The sequence below is a fragment of the Lepidochelys kempii genome, chromosome 5, assembly GCF_965140285.1.
Source record: "Lepidochelys kempii isolate rLepKem1 chromosome 5, rLepKem1.hap1, whole genome shotgun sequence".
NCBI classification, from domain to species: domain Eukaryota; kingdom Metazoa; phylum Chordata; order Testudines; family Cheloniidae; genus Lepidochelys; species Lepidochelys kempii.
The window spans coordinates 99,410,169-99,423,218 of NC_136384.1; the positions used below are offsets into that span (position 1 = coordinate 99,410,169).

A 13,050-nucleotide genomic window follows, 5' to 3' on the forward strand; every position below is an offset into this window, starting at 1 on the left:
TTTTAGACTCTAAGTGTTTCAAGGGAGGGACTGGGTCTTCCTGTATGGCAGGCACAGCACCTACTGTGTTTTGGGTGCTGCTGTAATATAAATAAAACAGTAATAATAATTTCAAGCAAGTTTTTATTTATAACTATATTATATCTACTTAAATAGTTATAAAGCATAATAAGCATGACATCTCCTTTAAATGATAAATGTTAGTAATAATAAGGCGCATGGATTGACAGTGGATTATGGCTTTAGTTAAGTACACTGAAGATGTCCTCAGGGATGGTAGGACAGCATTTGTGTTTGCTGAAATAGATAAAGGTAAAGTCAGATAAAGTTTTAGTCTGCATTTATGCATGTAAAGTGGCTGGGCTCCGTGGTCAGACTACTTCTCCCATGATTCACCATGGTCTCTACTCTAGGAGGTGGGACGTGATGCATCATGGGGTTCCCTGGCCATCATGGGAGTCCCTGGCCTTGGTGCATCATAGGAAAGGTAATCTGGCAAGGGAGCCTGGCCAGTCGAAGAAAAAGGGGTCATGAGTCAACTGAACTACAACTCTCCTGGTGCTCTGTGGAAGTATTTCCCGATCGAAATATTTCAGTTTGTGGGCATTTGGTTTTTTGATTAAAAATCCAAATTTTCCACAGAAAGAGAACACTTTTCAAAAAAAAAATCTCCCTGGTTTTTCATCAAAAAGCAGTTTTGACAGGAAATTTTCAACCCTCTATTATATACCCCATTTCAGATATCACCAGCCTCCACTGGTTAAGAAGGCACAAGCAGTACAAGTTGTACAAATAAAGAACCCTTTGTTAATGATATAACACACACAACTATTTTTTCACTCAGGTGAGTCTGGTCAAACCACATCAGTCTCCTGACTGATTATAAATGTTGCCTCTTTTGCAGAGGAATCCTATCTAATTGCATTACAAATGTTGAGAATGAGGTCATATTACTTCTGTATTTGGTTGACTGCTACTGGAGTATTGTTTCCAGGTATGGTGTCCACACTTCAAGAAGGACATTGAAAAATGGCAGGGGGCTCAAAGAAGAGACAGGAGAATGATTAAAGGATCGGAAAGCATGCTTGGCAGTGAGAGACTCAAGTTGCTCAATCTGTTTAGTTTAGCAAAGAGAAGGTTGTGGGGTGACTTGATCATAGTCTGTAAGTACCTACATGGGAAACAGGAATTTGATAAAAGAGGGTTCATCAGTCTAGCAGACAAAGGTATCAGAAGATCCTTTAAGCTGGAAGTTGAAACTAGAAAAATTCTGACTAGAAATAAGGTACCTTCTTTTTTTTCTTCTTTTTTTTTTTTTTTAACAGTGAGAGTCATTAACCATTGGAACAACTTGTGGTAGATTCTCCATCAGTGGGAATATTTAATCAAAGATTAGATGATTTTCGAAAACATCTGTTCTAGTTCAAACTGGAATTAACTCAGGGAAATCCTATGGCACATATTATACAGCCCGTCAGAGTAGATGATCACAGTGGTCCCTCCTGGCCTTAAAATCTAATGAACCTATGAATCTCTTAACACCATTTCTTGTAAGAGACCAATATATAGTTAGTATGCAGTAATTTCAGCTTGTTTTTTTCTTTCTTTTGTTGTTGTTTTTATTTGGTTTGCTGGCTTTGCGGTTTTGTTTGTTTTTGGTTTTGGGGGTTTTTTCTTTTCTTTTTTTCCCCTTTTCTTTCTTTTACTCCAGGAATTGGGCAAGGGGTTCCAGTGGTGGCACTTATTGTGGAAGGAGGGCCCAATGTTATCTCTATTGTCTTGGAGTACCTACGAGACACTCCGCCTGTTCCTGTTGTGGTATGTGATGGCAGCGGCAGGGCGTCTGACATCCTTGCATTTGGTCACAAATATTCAGAAGAAGGAGGGTGAGTCATTTGCTAGGAAACATTCATGAAACAAAATAATTCTTAATGTGCATGGCAATTTTTTTTGGTGCTAATATGGAGGCTGGGAAACTATTAGCAACATAACAGTACCGAATACTTCCTCAAGTCACACTTTCTAGCACTGATTAGAGTACTGCTTAAAGATATTGAGATATTCAGTGCAAAAGCTGTCTGGCTCCTAGATGGGGAAAACTGATGCAAGATGGTAGAAACCCTGAAGAATTAATTGTATTGGCAGGTCTACCACTGGGATAAATCCTAGTTATATAACATGAGCAGCTGTATATAGGCATACACACTATAATGAAAGTCTGGCATCAGCAACATCTTACCATTGCAGGTCAGGATGTCAAACAAGGGACTGGCTCAGTGGGCACCATGAAATATATGCTCACTGCAATCAGAGCTGTCTTATGCATACTATAAATGGTGGTATGCTGTCTACTAACTCTAGCTTTTGGCACAGCCCTGCCCTTTAAATAATCATAATTGTTCACATTGGCCAAGTGTATCTGCTTCTTTCTGTACTCTGTAAAGGAATTCCATCTGTCCACCTGTATTCATGCACTGCTGCTTTTGCAATGGTTTTAGCATGTCTTCCACCTTTTCTTGCGCTAACTTGAGGCGAGGCAAGAACAGTATTTAGATCATGGTGTAGATATTGTAAACATATTTTTGGCTGAATTGGGATCTACGTGTGCTTTTATTAATCCCAAGTGTGTCTAATGATTAAGTGCATACATTTTTAATGTGTTCTTTTCCTCTAATGGTGACTAATCTGTATGAAATCATATTGGCAAAATTAAGTCTGAGGACTTAATGCCTAGCAATAAAAACACCCTCTCATTGTAAAACTTAAAGGGCTAATTCATGGTTTTCCTCTACAGTTCCTTTATACTGTTTTAAGGTGGTTCAGATCCGGGGTTCTTCTTGGGCTGGTGTGTGTGTATATGTATGTGTGAAAAATGCACATCAGTAACAGATTTATAAAATGAGAGAATATGTATAAATAATACACACTGTAGACTTTAAACACATGTAAAATGTGCTTTAATAGTAAATATAATTATCAGGAACTTTTTTTTTTACGTTTAAAAATGTTCTAATGGGGAATGAAGGATCAAAGAATGAGTGACATTTTTATTAGTCTATTTTCATTACAAATGTTGAACAATTTCTATCACGGTCATTTAAATTCAGACTTAATTTGATGTGGTCATGTCCTAGTACCAAAAAGTGTCCCTTCTGCACCAGTTTAAAGCAACAATATTCAGTGATCAGTTCTGTTTTGTTTTATTTTGAGGGGGGGTTAATCTTCAAATTGTGATAATTCTACTGTATGTTCAAAATAATATGGATATGCAAGATTTTAAATTGGCTAGAATTATTTGTTTAATTTTTCTTTTGGTTGTGTTTCATAATGAGGCGCACCCTAAGAATACAGGTGCTAGAGAAAGTAGATCAGGCAGGTATTTTCAAAAGCATTCAGAGTTGGCCTATCTCTGTTCCCTCAAAGCCATGTTAAAACTTCCACTGGAGCTCAATGGAAGCAAATTCAGTCCAGTGCAGAGGACTTTTGAAAATCCCACCTAAGTCATTATTATTAATGATTATGATGCCCTTTTTTAAAGGCTGGTGAAATTCCCTGTGCCACATTTAAAAGCTATTGATCACAGAAACATGTGTTAGCAAAGTTCTAGAAATTACAGATGGAAAAGACCAATCAGACCATCTACTCCAGGGGCAGGCAACCTATGGCACGCTTGCTGAAGGCGGCATGCAAGCCGATTTTCAGTGGCACTCACATTGCCTGGGTCCTGGCCACTGGTCCGGTGGGGGGGCTCTGCATTTTAATTTAATTTTTTAAATGAAGCTTCTTAAACATTTTAAAAACCTTATTTACTTTACATAGAACAAGAGTTTAGTTATATATTATAGACTTATAGAAAGAGATCTTTAAAAACGTTAAAATGTATTACTGGCATGTGAAACCTTAAATTAGAGTGTTTATTGCAGCCTCGCATGGTGCACAGTTGAAAGACTGTGACATGATTTACTGTAGAGTATATTATCCTGTCTGACATTTGGGCATGGTTCAAAAGAGATTGTCATGTGAGGCAGAAGTAAGCCAAAGCCTCTCATCTGTCTCCATTGGGTCAGCCAGAGCAAAGAAAGGAGCTGTTCTTTGAGAATTATTTTCCAGGGTATTATAGGAATAATTAAAATGCAGATTGCTAAAGGCAATTAAAGTTAAGCATTTTAATTGTTTCAGGTGCCTTGTCTAGATGGATCCAATACATCTTATGATCATCATCTTTCCTGGGGGAATATATACATAAAGCTCAGGCTCCTGCTTGCTACTGATGCCTATTTCATGTCTACTAGGGTTGCCAATCCTCCAGGAGTGTCCTGGAGTATCCAGGAATTAAAGATTAAGCTAATTAAAGATTGTCATGTGATGAAACCTCCAGGAATATATCCAACCAGAACTGGCAACCCTATATCTGACAAATTTAGGTGGGAATGGTATTAGGCTTAATGTCCTTTAGGAATCATGCAGACAAAAGATTAATGTATGTTTCATCCTAAACTTGGGTGAAGGTTTACTTCATGCTGGAACTATATATGGATGTGCACCATGGGAGTTAGGCACCTAAATATCTTTGAGAATCTGGGTCTCGTTGCCTTATCCTGAAGTCAAATGGGGTGGAGAATAAAATGGAATGGAAAACCGGACCCTTGATCTATGCTGGAATATGGTTTGAATGAAACACTTTGTTTAGCTAGAATCAATCAGAACACTTTGTTTAGCCATATGCAATACTTTGTGAATAAAAAATATTTTTCTTATGCAGATCATTGCCATGATGAATAAGATATATGTAATTCACATTATGTCTTACACTTTTGGGATGAAATTTCCCCTCATGTGGAGGATCAGCACAAGACCAATGTACTATACAAGTCCCACTTAAGCACTCCAACTAGGACTTACATTTTGCATATATCTTGTGTTGGCCCTCTGCATAGGAGTGAATCTGATCCTTTATTGATACCAAAATATTGTCTATTGTCAAACTTGACAGAGACTTTTAATGAAATCATTTCTTCCAGTCTCTCATTTTTACTACTAGCTCTATTATTACTATTTTTAAAAATTAGTTGAAGAGTTCAGTTGTTTAGCAGGGAGTGCATTGAACCTCACAGAAGTCTTGAACACAGGAGTAAGATCAGGTTTCATTTCCATGAGATGATGCATTTAGCAGCATTCTGGGTATGATACTTATAATCTGTATATGGAATATCAGTAAATGCTATATGAGGTTTTCCTGGTAATAGCAATAGAGAATCATAACTACAACAATTGTGACTCACCTTCACCTTTTTTATACTGCTATTAGATCAAAATTGTCCCTAAGGCAGAGTCCACCCCACATCCACAAAATAGGAAAAAATAAGTGGTACCAGGTAGAACTTTGTGTAATGTGATGTTCTAGGACACGATATCATGTACTGAACACATTAATTTCCTACAGTGAAATCCTAGCCCCACTGAAGATAATGGGGAAACTCCCATTCACTTCAGTAGGGCATGATTTCACTCTAAGTGAAAGTTCCAAAACCTGATGACAGTTATTTGATGACCTGGTGAAGATGAAATATCTTCTATTGATATATTTATGAAAGTATCAGTATTAACCTTGCTCCAAGAAAGGTCTGTTTAGGAACATTGAGGCAACTTGCATCTTGTTTTAAAATTGATATTGTAATACAGTACTTTGTTATATAGTTATTATGTGAACTAGTCCCTTCTAGTTAAGTCAAATAAATTAGGCTTGGAAGGATTTGATTTTTTTTTTTAAATCTGTAAATGTTGGTAAACTTCCATTTCACCATACACGTTAAAAACCAATGAGAAAATATTTCTATTGATCAAAATTGACAGGCAAAGTCAGAAGAATGCTGCTTGAGAACTTAGTTTGATTTTAGGATATTTACTTTCTATATTTTGACAAGTGATGTCGACAGTTTGTGTTTTAATGGTTATATAGTTTTAATTTTTTTGAATTTCAACATCTACTGTCACTAATTAATTATTGTCTGACATGCACCCCCATTATATCCCAAAACAGTGATAGTTTAAATTTAAAAATGCTGAACACCTGTAATTTTTCACAACTCTGAAAATTTAAAGCAATAAAAAAATTTAAGAGTTTAAAAGTAAACATTGATATTATTCATCAAAAATATAAATAAGTAAAATTAGAATTCTTCCAGACCGGTATATAATTTCCAAAGACATGAAGCAATAACCAGTAAGCTCTGGATAAAAATACATTAATTTAAGCTGCTGTAGAGAATTATTTTTCTTATTTTTTAAATCTTACTACTGTATAATATTACCAGTGCTTTCCAGGTCAATAGCATTTTACATCTTACTCTCTGCTGTAGTAGTAGCTGGGTGAAATTTTTCATCTAAAACTGGTTTTCACCAAACAATGCAAATTTGGGGTGACGGAAATATTCATGGATAGTTTCAATTAAAAAAATCAAAAATCTTTGATTTTTTTATTCAAAATGATTTATTGCCAAATTTACTTCACTTTTATTTTGTGTAAAAAATTAACATAAAATACTCAAACATCATGAAATATTTTATTTCAGTTAGAACAAAACATTTTGGTTGACCTCAAATGATTTTTTTATTTCAATTTTTTTATATTACCAGTAATCAAAAAATGAATTATTTGCACATCTCTCAATTGCCATGGCCATGTGATATGTTAGAAAATTAACCGTTTTCATAATAATCAGTATGTATTTGAAAGTACTAACTGATATCTTGGAAAAAAGTCATATAATGCTCAGCAAATGATACCTTGCTACTTTTATATTTGGTTATCTGTTGGCATTCACAGGGGAAAGAAAATGTAACGGTGTTGGAGAGAAAATTAGGCTACCTTACAAAAAAGAAGCGCCACAAAATGTTGGGTTTATTTTACCTTGGCTCTTATTCTTCTCCCATTAGCATGATTTCTCAGCACTTGGTTCCTATATTTTTTTTAAAATGTACAGAAGTGAACTTTGTCAGTCATATAATGTAAACTCTTTAAGAAATATCACACATATTAGACATTTCCTTCCAATGAAGGAGATAGATATGTATAATTGCTGGGATGGAGGATTTCAGTGTTATCCTAGATTCATTGGAAGGTAATGTTTAATGTGTGTGGTGTTTCTTAGAGTTTACATTATATATTACATCTATTAAAATCTGTCATTTTGAACACATTTGTTCTTAGAGTTTGGAAAGAGAACGAGTGTTATTGCATGATTGCTCTCTTCATCAAATGACTAGATCTCGGTTGTAAAGAACTATAGAATGGCAACATCTGTGTGCCTTATAACCACCATGCCACACAGAAGGAAATTGTGCAACTTGAACAAAGCTAACATTGAAAGGAGACTGGGCTTTCAATCTAAATTAATCTAATGCATCTTGACAGGGTTCCCATTTGTAAATTCTTGCCATGAAGAACCATCATTTCTGATTTGTTAAGTGTTTAAAATACTAACATGGACTTGTTAAGGTACTATAAAAATGTTAAAATAGGAACATTGATGAATTTTAGCCCTATTAACCTTAAGATTCCAGTGCATTATAGAATTAAATATAGGGATGGCACATACCTATTTGGATCATCTAGCTTAACCCACCAAACAAGAAGGAACCTATACTACTTTTTCTCTGTAATCTAACATTCCCTTAAAGATACTTAGTGATCATGCCATAATTACTGAACATCACAAGACAAACAGGTCCCTTATCTGGTTGACCTGACCATCAAAATAGTTTTCCTAATACTGAAATTAAATGTATCTTTTTTTTTAATGTGATCCTCCTAGCTGTTATAACACTAGTGTCCAGTGAGAATAATTCTTTTCACTGTCCTTTATATCCTTCATTTATACTTATCATATCGCCTCTAAGACCTTGAACTTTTAAAAAACGACACTTACATTTTTCAGTCTCTCTTTGTGAGCAGTGGAGTCATTTGCAGCAAGGAATGGACAGGGGGATGGATAAACAGGCATTGCCTCCTGCCTCAGGTTTGGACTTGTCCTTGCTTCCCAGAAAGCAATCTTTCAAAAGCATTCTGCTAATTTAAGGTGGAACTAGAAGACCTTAAATATCAAATGATACAACAAATTGAATTTTCCAGATCTGACAGTATTGCAGTAACTTTGAAAACCAACTTCAGCTTGTTTACAGCTACATGATAATCATTCCACTTTCAGCATTTGTCCCTAGAACTGTTTTCCAGTCAGAGATGCCAGATCCCAGGCTTCTTGAATCTATTTATTTCATGAGGGGTGATATCTACCTTTCTATCTGTCAGTCTGAGGTTTTTCCATAGCTCCATGGTATCTAAGCAATATTTACTTTTGCAGTTGAAAAGAGTGCTTAAAATGAAACTGTTCAGAAACCCAACAATACCACAGGAAACCAGGTCTTGCTATTACCTTCCTCTTTCCCCAGTTTTTCTGAAATGGCACAGCTGAATTTTTTGGTGGCTTGCTTGTTTTAGTGCAGTATTGGCGGTGGGAAGGCAAGAAAAGTAAATACAAAAAATACATTAAAATAATATTAATGGTTTGAGTTAAGGCAGTCACTTTTATCTTTCACTTGTGATGCAACACATTGCACTTTAAAGAACTAAAGTATATATGAATGGGAAGTTCACCTACTGTGGTAATGTCTAGGTAAGCCTAACATAATCGGAGGACAGTCTTAACTCAGTTTCTATGCTTTTGTTGCTTAGTCAAACCTTTAAATTTGTTTAAATGTTGCTTTTTTTATTTGATTGCCTAACAGTAATAAGATTATTTCAAATGGGGTGTTAGAGAGCTTATTCCTTCACTCTCCCACTTCCCTGGTCCTTCTTGCATGAACAGAGAGCAACAATACCCGATGTCCAAAGGTGCAAACAATTCGATGTTTATTGGGGTGAACTTCCAGCAAGCTTAAATACAAGTTCCTTTTTCCTTATTTTCGAATCCCAATTTACTTCCTGTTTGCCCCTAATTTATATAGTAATATTCTTAGCTATACCTTAACCAATCATTCTACTGAAATTTAACTAACCAATCCTAACATATTGTAACATGATTAGCTAACCAATTATATCCCACCACCTTAATTAGTTTACACCCAGCAAAATTAATTGTACAGCAGACAGAAACAATCACAGAACCAGACAGAGACCATGCCAATAAACAATAGCAAAGTGGGAACTATAATGACAAAACAATACAGAAGTGAGGATTTCACATCCCAGCTATTGATAAGTGAGTTCTTGCCAGACAGGATGCTATCAAACTAAGTTTCCTTTTACATTTTCTAGGCACTTCCCTTTCTCTGGAGGTGATAGGAATACAATCCTGTCCTGATAGTGCCTGACAGCCCAATAGCACCTTATTTCAATGTGACTAGTTTGGAATGTGAGGATGTGACTGTTCGCTTCCTAGCTTATGGCTGCTTCTGCTGCTTAGCCAAAGGCCTTAGCCTAAGAACAGGGCCTCAAACTGTCACAGTAAGAGAAGGCCCTTACACCAGCAGACAGTGATTTTGATTCTTTCTTTTATACCTCTAGAACTAGCCAAGTGATAAGAATACCCCTAAATTCTTAAAGTACAGGCCTTTGCAGACAGGCCTGAATATCTATATCCTAACATGGGTTTTTTTCATATATTGATTATTGAATTATTTGTGCACATAGAATTAAAATTAACCAGAAATAAATGAAATAACAGAATCCTCAATGATCAATAAAAACAAAACAAAAGACAGACTTTTCCTTAGCAAGGACAGAATAGATAATGAGGTATCTACTAATAATGCTTTGCTCCCAGTTGATTGATTATACATTAATAGAATCTGGGAATTCATCTGTTTAACACATAAAACCCCCCAAAACACCACTCTCAGGTAGAGTAAATGATCAAACCAAAAGAGAGAGGGTAGGAATCCTAAAGAAAATTAGACACAGAAAAGAGTAAAAGGTCAACAAAGCTGTTCTATGCCTTGTCCCTGAGGCATCATGCAACAACATGACAGATTCTTCAGGGTTCAAACAGGTTGTGAGGAGGCAGTAGGAATATCCATCGAAGATAAGAATCCAGATGATTTAGGGTAAAGACTCAGGTTTGTCCTGCAAGTTATGGGCTGGATTCCCCAATAAGCAGTGCAAAGTGGCATTACACCACTCCTCTAGCCTAGCGTATAAGAAAGACAGGCTTGTCAGGGAAGGGCAGGGGGAGGGCCATGACAGAGCTGTCCTCCAGGCACATAAGATCCCAGCCCTAACATGTGCCAGGATCAGGCAGCCCTGAATCAGAGAAACTCAGACAGAGTAGATAATCAAGGCCTAAATATCAACCATACAAGACCAACCATGGTTCCTTAACCATATTTTGCAGGGATAGTGGTGGCAGCAGGTCCTCCTTTTGGCAAGTTTTTAGATATTTGGTCCATAGGAGATAATCTATTAGAGACCCAAAACTCCCATAGGACAACAAAGTATGAACAATTGGGAACAGAGTCAGAGAATATTAACCCATGACAGCACAGAGAGGCTTAAATTAAATTAATGCCTCTTAAGCTTCCACATGGAGGGCTGTATTTTTAGAAGAGGATGCTAATTTGAATATGTGAAACATGCAGTTGTTTGCACTAAGCCCGTAATTCTGCATGCATAATTTCCTGTGATTTTGTTGCAGATGCCAGTATAATTACCTGTTTTGTACATGCTATTTTTAGCATGTGCATCATAGGTATATATTTTTTTTTAAAAATTAACTGATTGTTAATTGTGCAATTCAGTTGTGTCCAGTACAATCAAGGATCCTTGATTTGGGCAGCTGCTAGCACTTCTAGGGTCATAAGAAGGAAATAAGGTTTAGACTTGAACCAAATTATTTCACATTTAACACAAAGCTTATCTGACATTGCTATGTATGCTTTATTAGAAAGAGACAGTTACTAACCCTGCTATTTGATTCTATTTCTGATATAATTATTTCCAGTTTGCTGCATCACCAAGGCACTGAATAGAAAAATATTGAGACTGACCTTAGGCCTACAAACCTCTCTGATATAAATAGTACATTTATAAGCATGGAAAATTAAGTGACAGATCACATGATAAATGATACAACCAAGCAGTTTGCAAACTGTCATGCTGCAGGAAGACTTGCCTCTCGGTAATTAGACAGCCATCTCATGCCACTGATTTTTAAAAAGAACTCCCATTAGTTTAATTCAGAAGTTTGCTTTTAAAAAAAAAATTATGGCATGATATGTTCTGGATAACTTTAATATAGGAAAGACAAATGAAGGCTACTTTGAAAAATTATGGACCCTACCCTGAGAGCCTTATCCTGTTTTCACTCAATGCTTACTGAGGCAAATTCCTATTGACTTCAAGGAGTTTGCCTGACAGAAAGTGGTCTACATTCTGAGTAAAAACTTCAGGATTTGTATTTAATTATTTTTGGAAATTGATCATGGTTGGAGTAGAGACTAAAAGAGTTTTAGAAAGGTATGCTATATAAGTCCATAGGCCACAGCATCTTATTACAGCTTCTAAATTGTTTCACATACTTCACATCTTTCCCAGTAGGGGTGCCAGATTTTTTAAATCTCTTTAAGGGGTGTTTTGAGCAATATCCACTACACTTTACTACACATTTTTCTCATTATAGGATGGAATAACATGTTTACTAACCCAGCTGAGTTCTGAAATACATTATTAGAATATTAGCCCCTTTCCACACCATTTTAGAGCATAAGACCCTTGTTTTTATTCAGTTTTTACAAAGGCAAAATTCCCTTTGATTTTTGAAAATAGTTTTGCCTGAATAGGGGCTTCAGGGTTTGGGCCTGTATATTTAAGCCACATACTAACTTGCAACAAAAGAACTATGTTCGGCTGTGAACAAAAAGATGTGCTTCAGTGTACTGGAGATTAGCTGGTTTCAGTGGGTACGTAATGAAATGACAGCTGTGCGCTAACAGCAGTGATGCATTGGTTGCAACTCAGACCACCAGGAATGCAGAAAAGTTGCCTCACATTTCCATATGTGGTGGCACTTTACCTCAGATGCTTCCATGCAATGGCCCAGATTGTGCCTCCAAGATCCTCATGTATACGGAACCCTCAGTGTAACGTGCAGCTTTCACTTTTCCCATGTGGAAGGAGGTTCACCTGCCTCCCCAGCATTATCTCCATCCCCCTTCTTGTGCGGCACCCTTCAGATGGTGCTCCATGGGATTTGGATCTGCATAGAGGGACTAGGCAGGCTGGTATCAGGAATGAGTGGCCACAGAGTGGGTGCAATATAGGTTCACTATATGTAGAGAACAGTTGATATTCCAGTGGTTTGGGCACTTGATCCTGGGTCTCCCACATCCCTGCTAAGTACTTGATTCAGACCAGAGATTTGACCGTGGGTCACCCATGTCCTAGGTGAGTGCCCTAAGCTTTGGGCTATTGGCTGTTCTGGGGTGACACTTTCTTTCTCTCTGGCTTTGATGAGAAATTCCATCTGAGACCTCAGAAACCTTCCTGATGCGAGTTTTGGTTTTGACAAATCAACATTTTGCACATAAAAAACACTTTATGGAAAAATTTCCAACCAGCTCTAATGATGAGATGATTCAAACTCCATTTTGCAGTGATTATTTGCAGCTCCTATTCATTTCTGCACCTCTTTACTCCAGGGGGGAGAATGTGATGCTACAACTTTGCATGACGCTCACAAGCCACATGAAATGGGTTTCAGTGTTTGTATATCCCAAACCAATTACCTTAAGCCAGCTTTGACTATTATATACTCTGCTACCTGACTACAATTGCTGCACGGGTTTAAAATCATAAAGCTTTGGTTTTATCTAATATAATATGGGAGCTGTGAAGATTTTCTGGTTCAGTACTCTGTATTTGATTAACATTGACTTTTACTGAAAATATTCTGACTCATCTAATAAGCTAAAAAAAAACCTAACATTTTAAATGAGCAAACTCCTTTTAGTATAGAGTCTTTCAGATTTCAAAAGATACATTTTTCTAAATTACTGAAC

General features: G+C 36.6%; 1 protein-coding gene across 3 annotated transcripts in view; it reads left to right on the forward strand.

Annotated features, from left to right (window-relative positions):
- Positions 1-13,050, forward strand: part of TRPM3 (transient receptor potential cation channel subfamily M member 3) — a 638,519-nt gene that overhangs the window by 491,211 nt on the left and 134,258 nt on the right. For 2 of the 3 annotated variants that reach the window (XM_073345157.2, XM_078852884.1), the window contains one exon: positions 1,712-1,886. In XM_073345157.2, coding sequence (XP_073201258.2) covers positions 1,712-1,886 — 175 coding nt within the window. Of the gene's footprint in view, positions 1-1,711; positions 1,891-13,050 lie in introns of those variants that run through there. The other variant, XM_073345160.2, reaches the window with a different exon arrangement.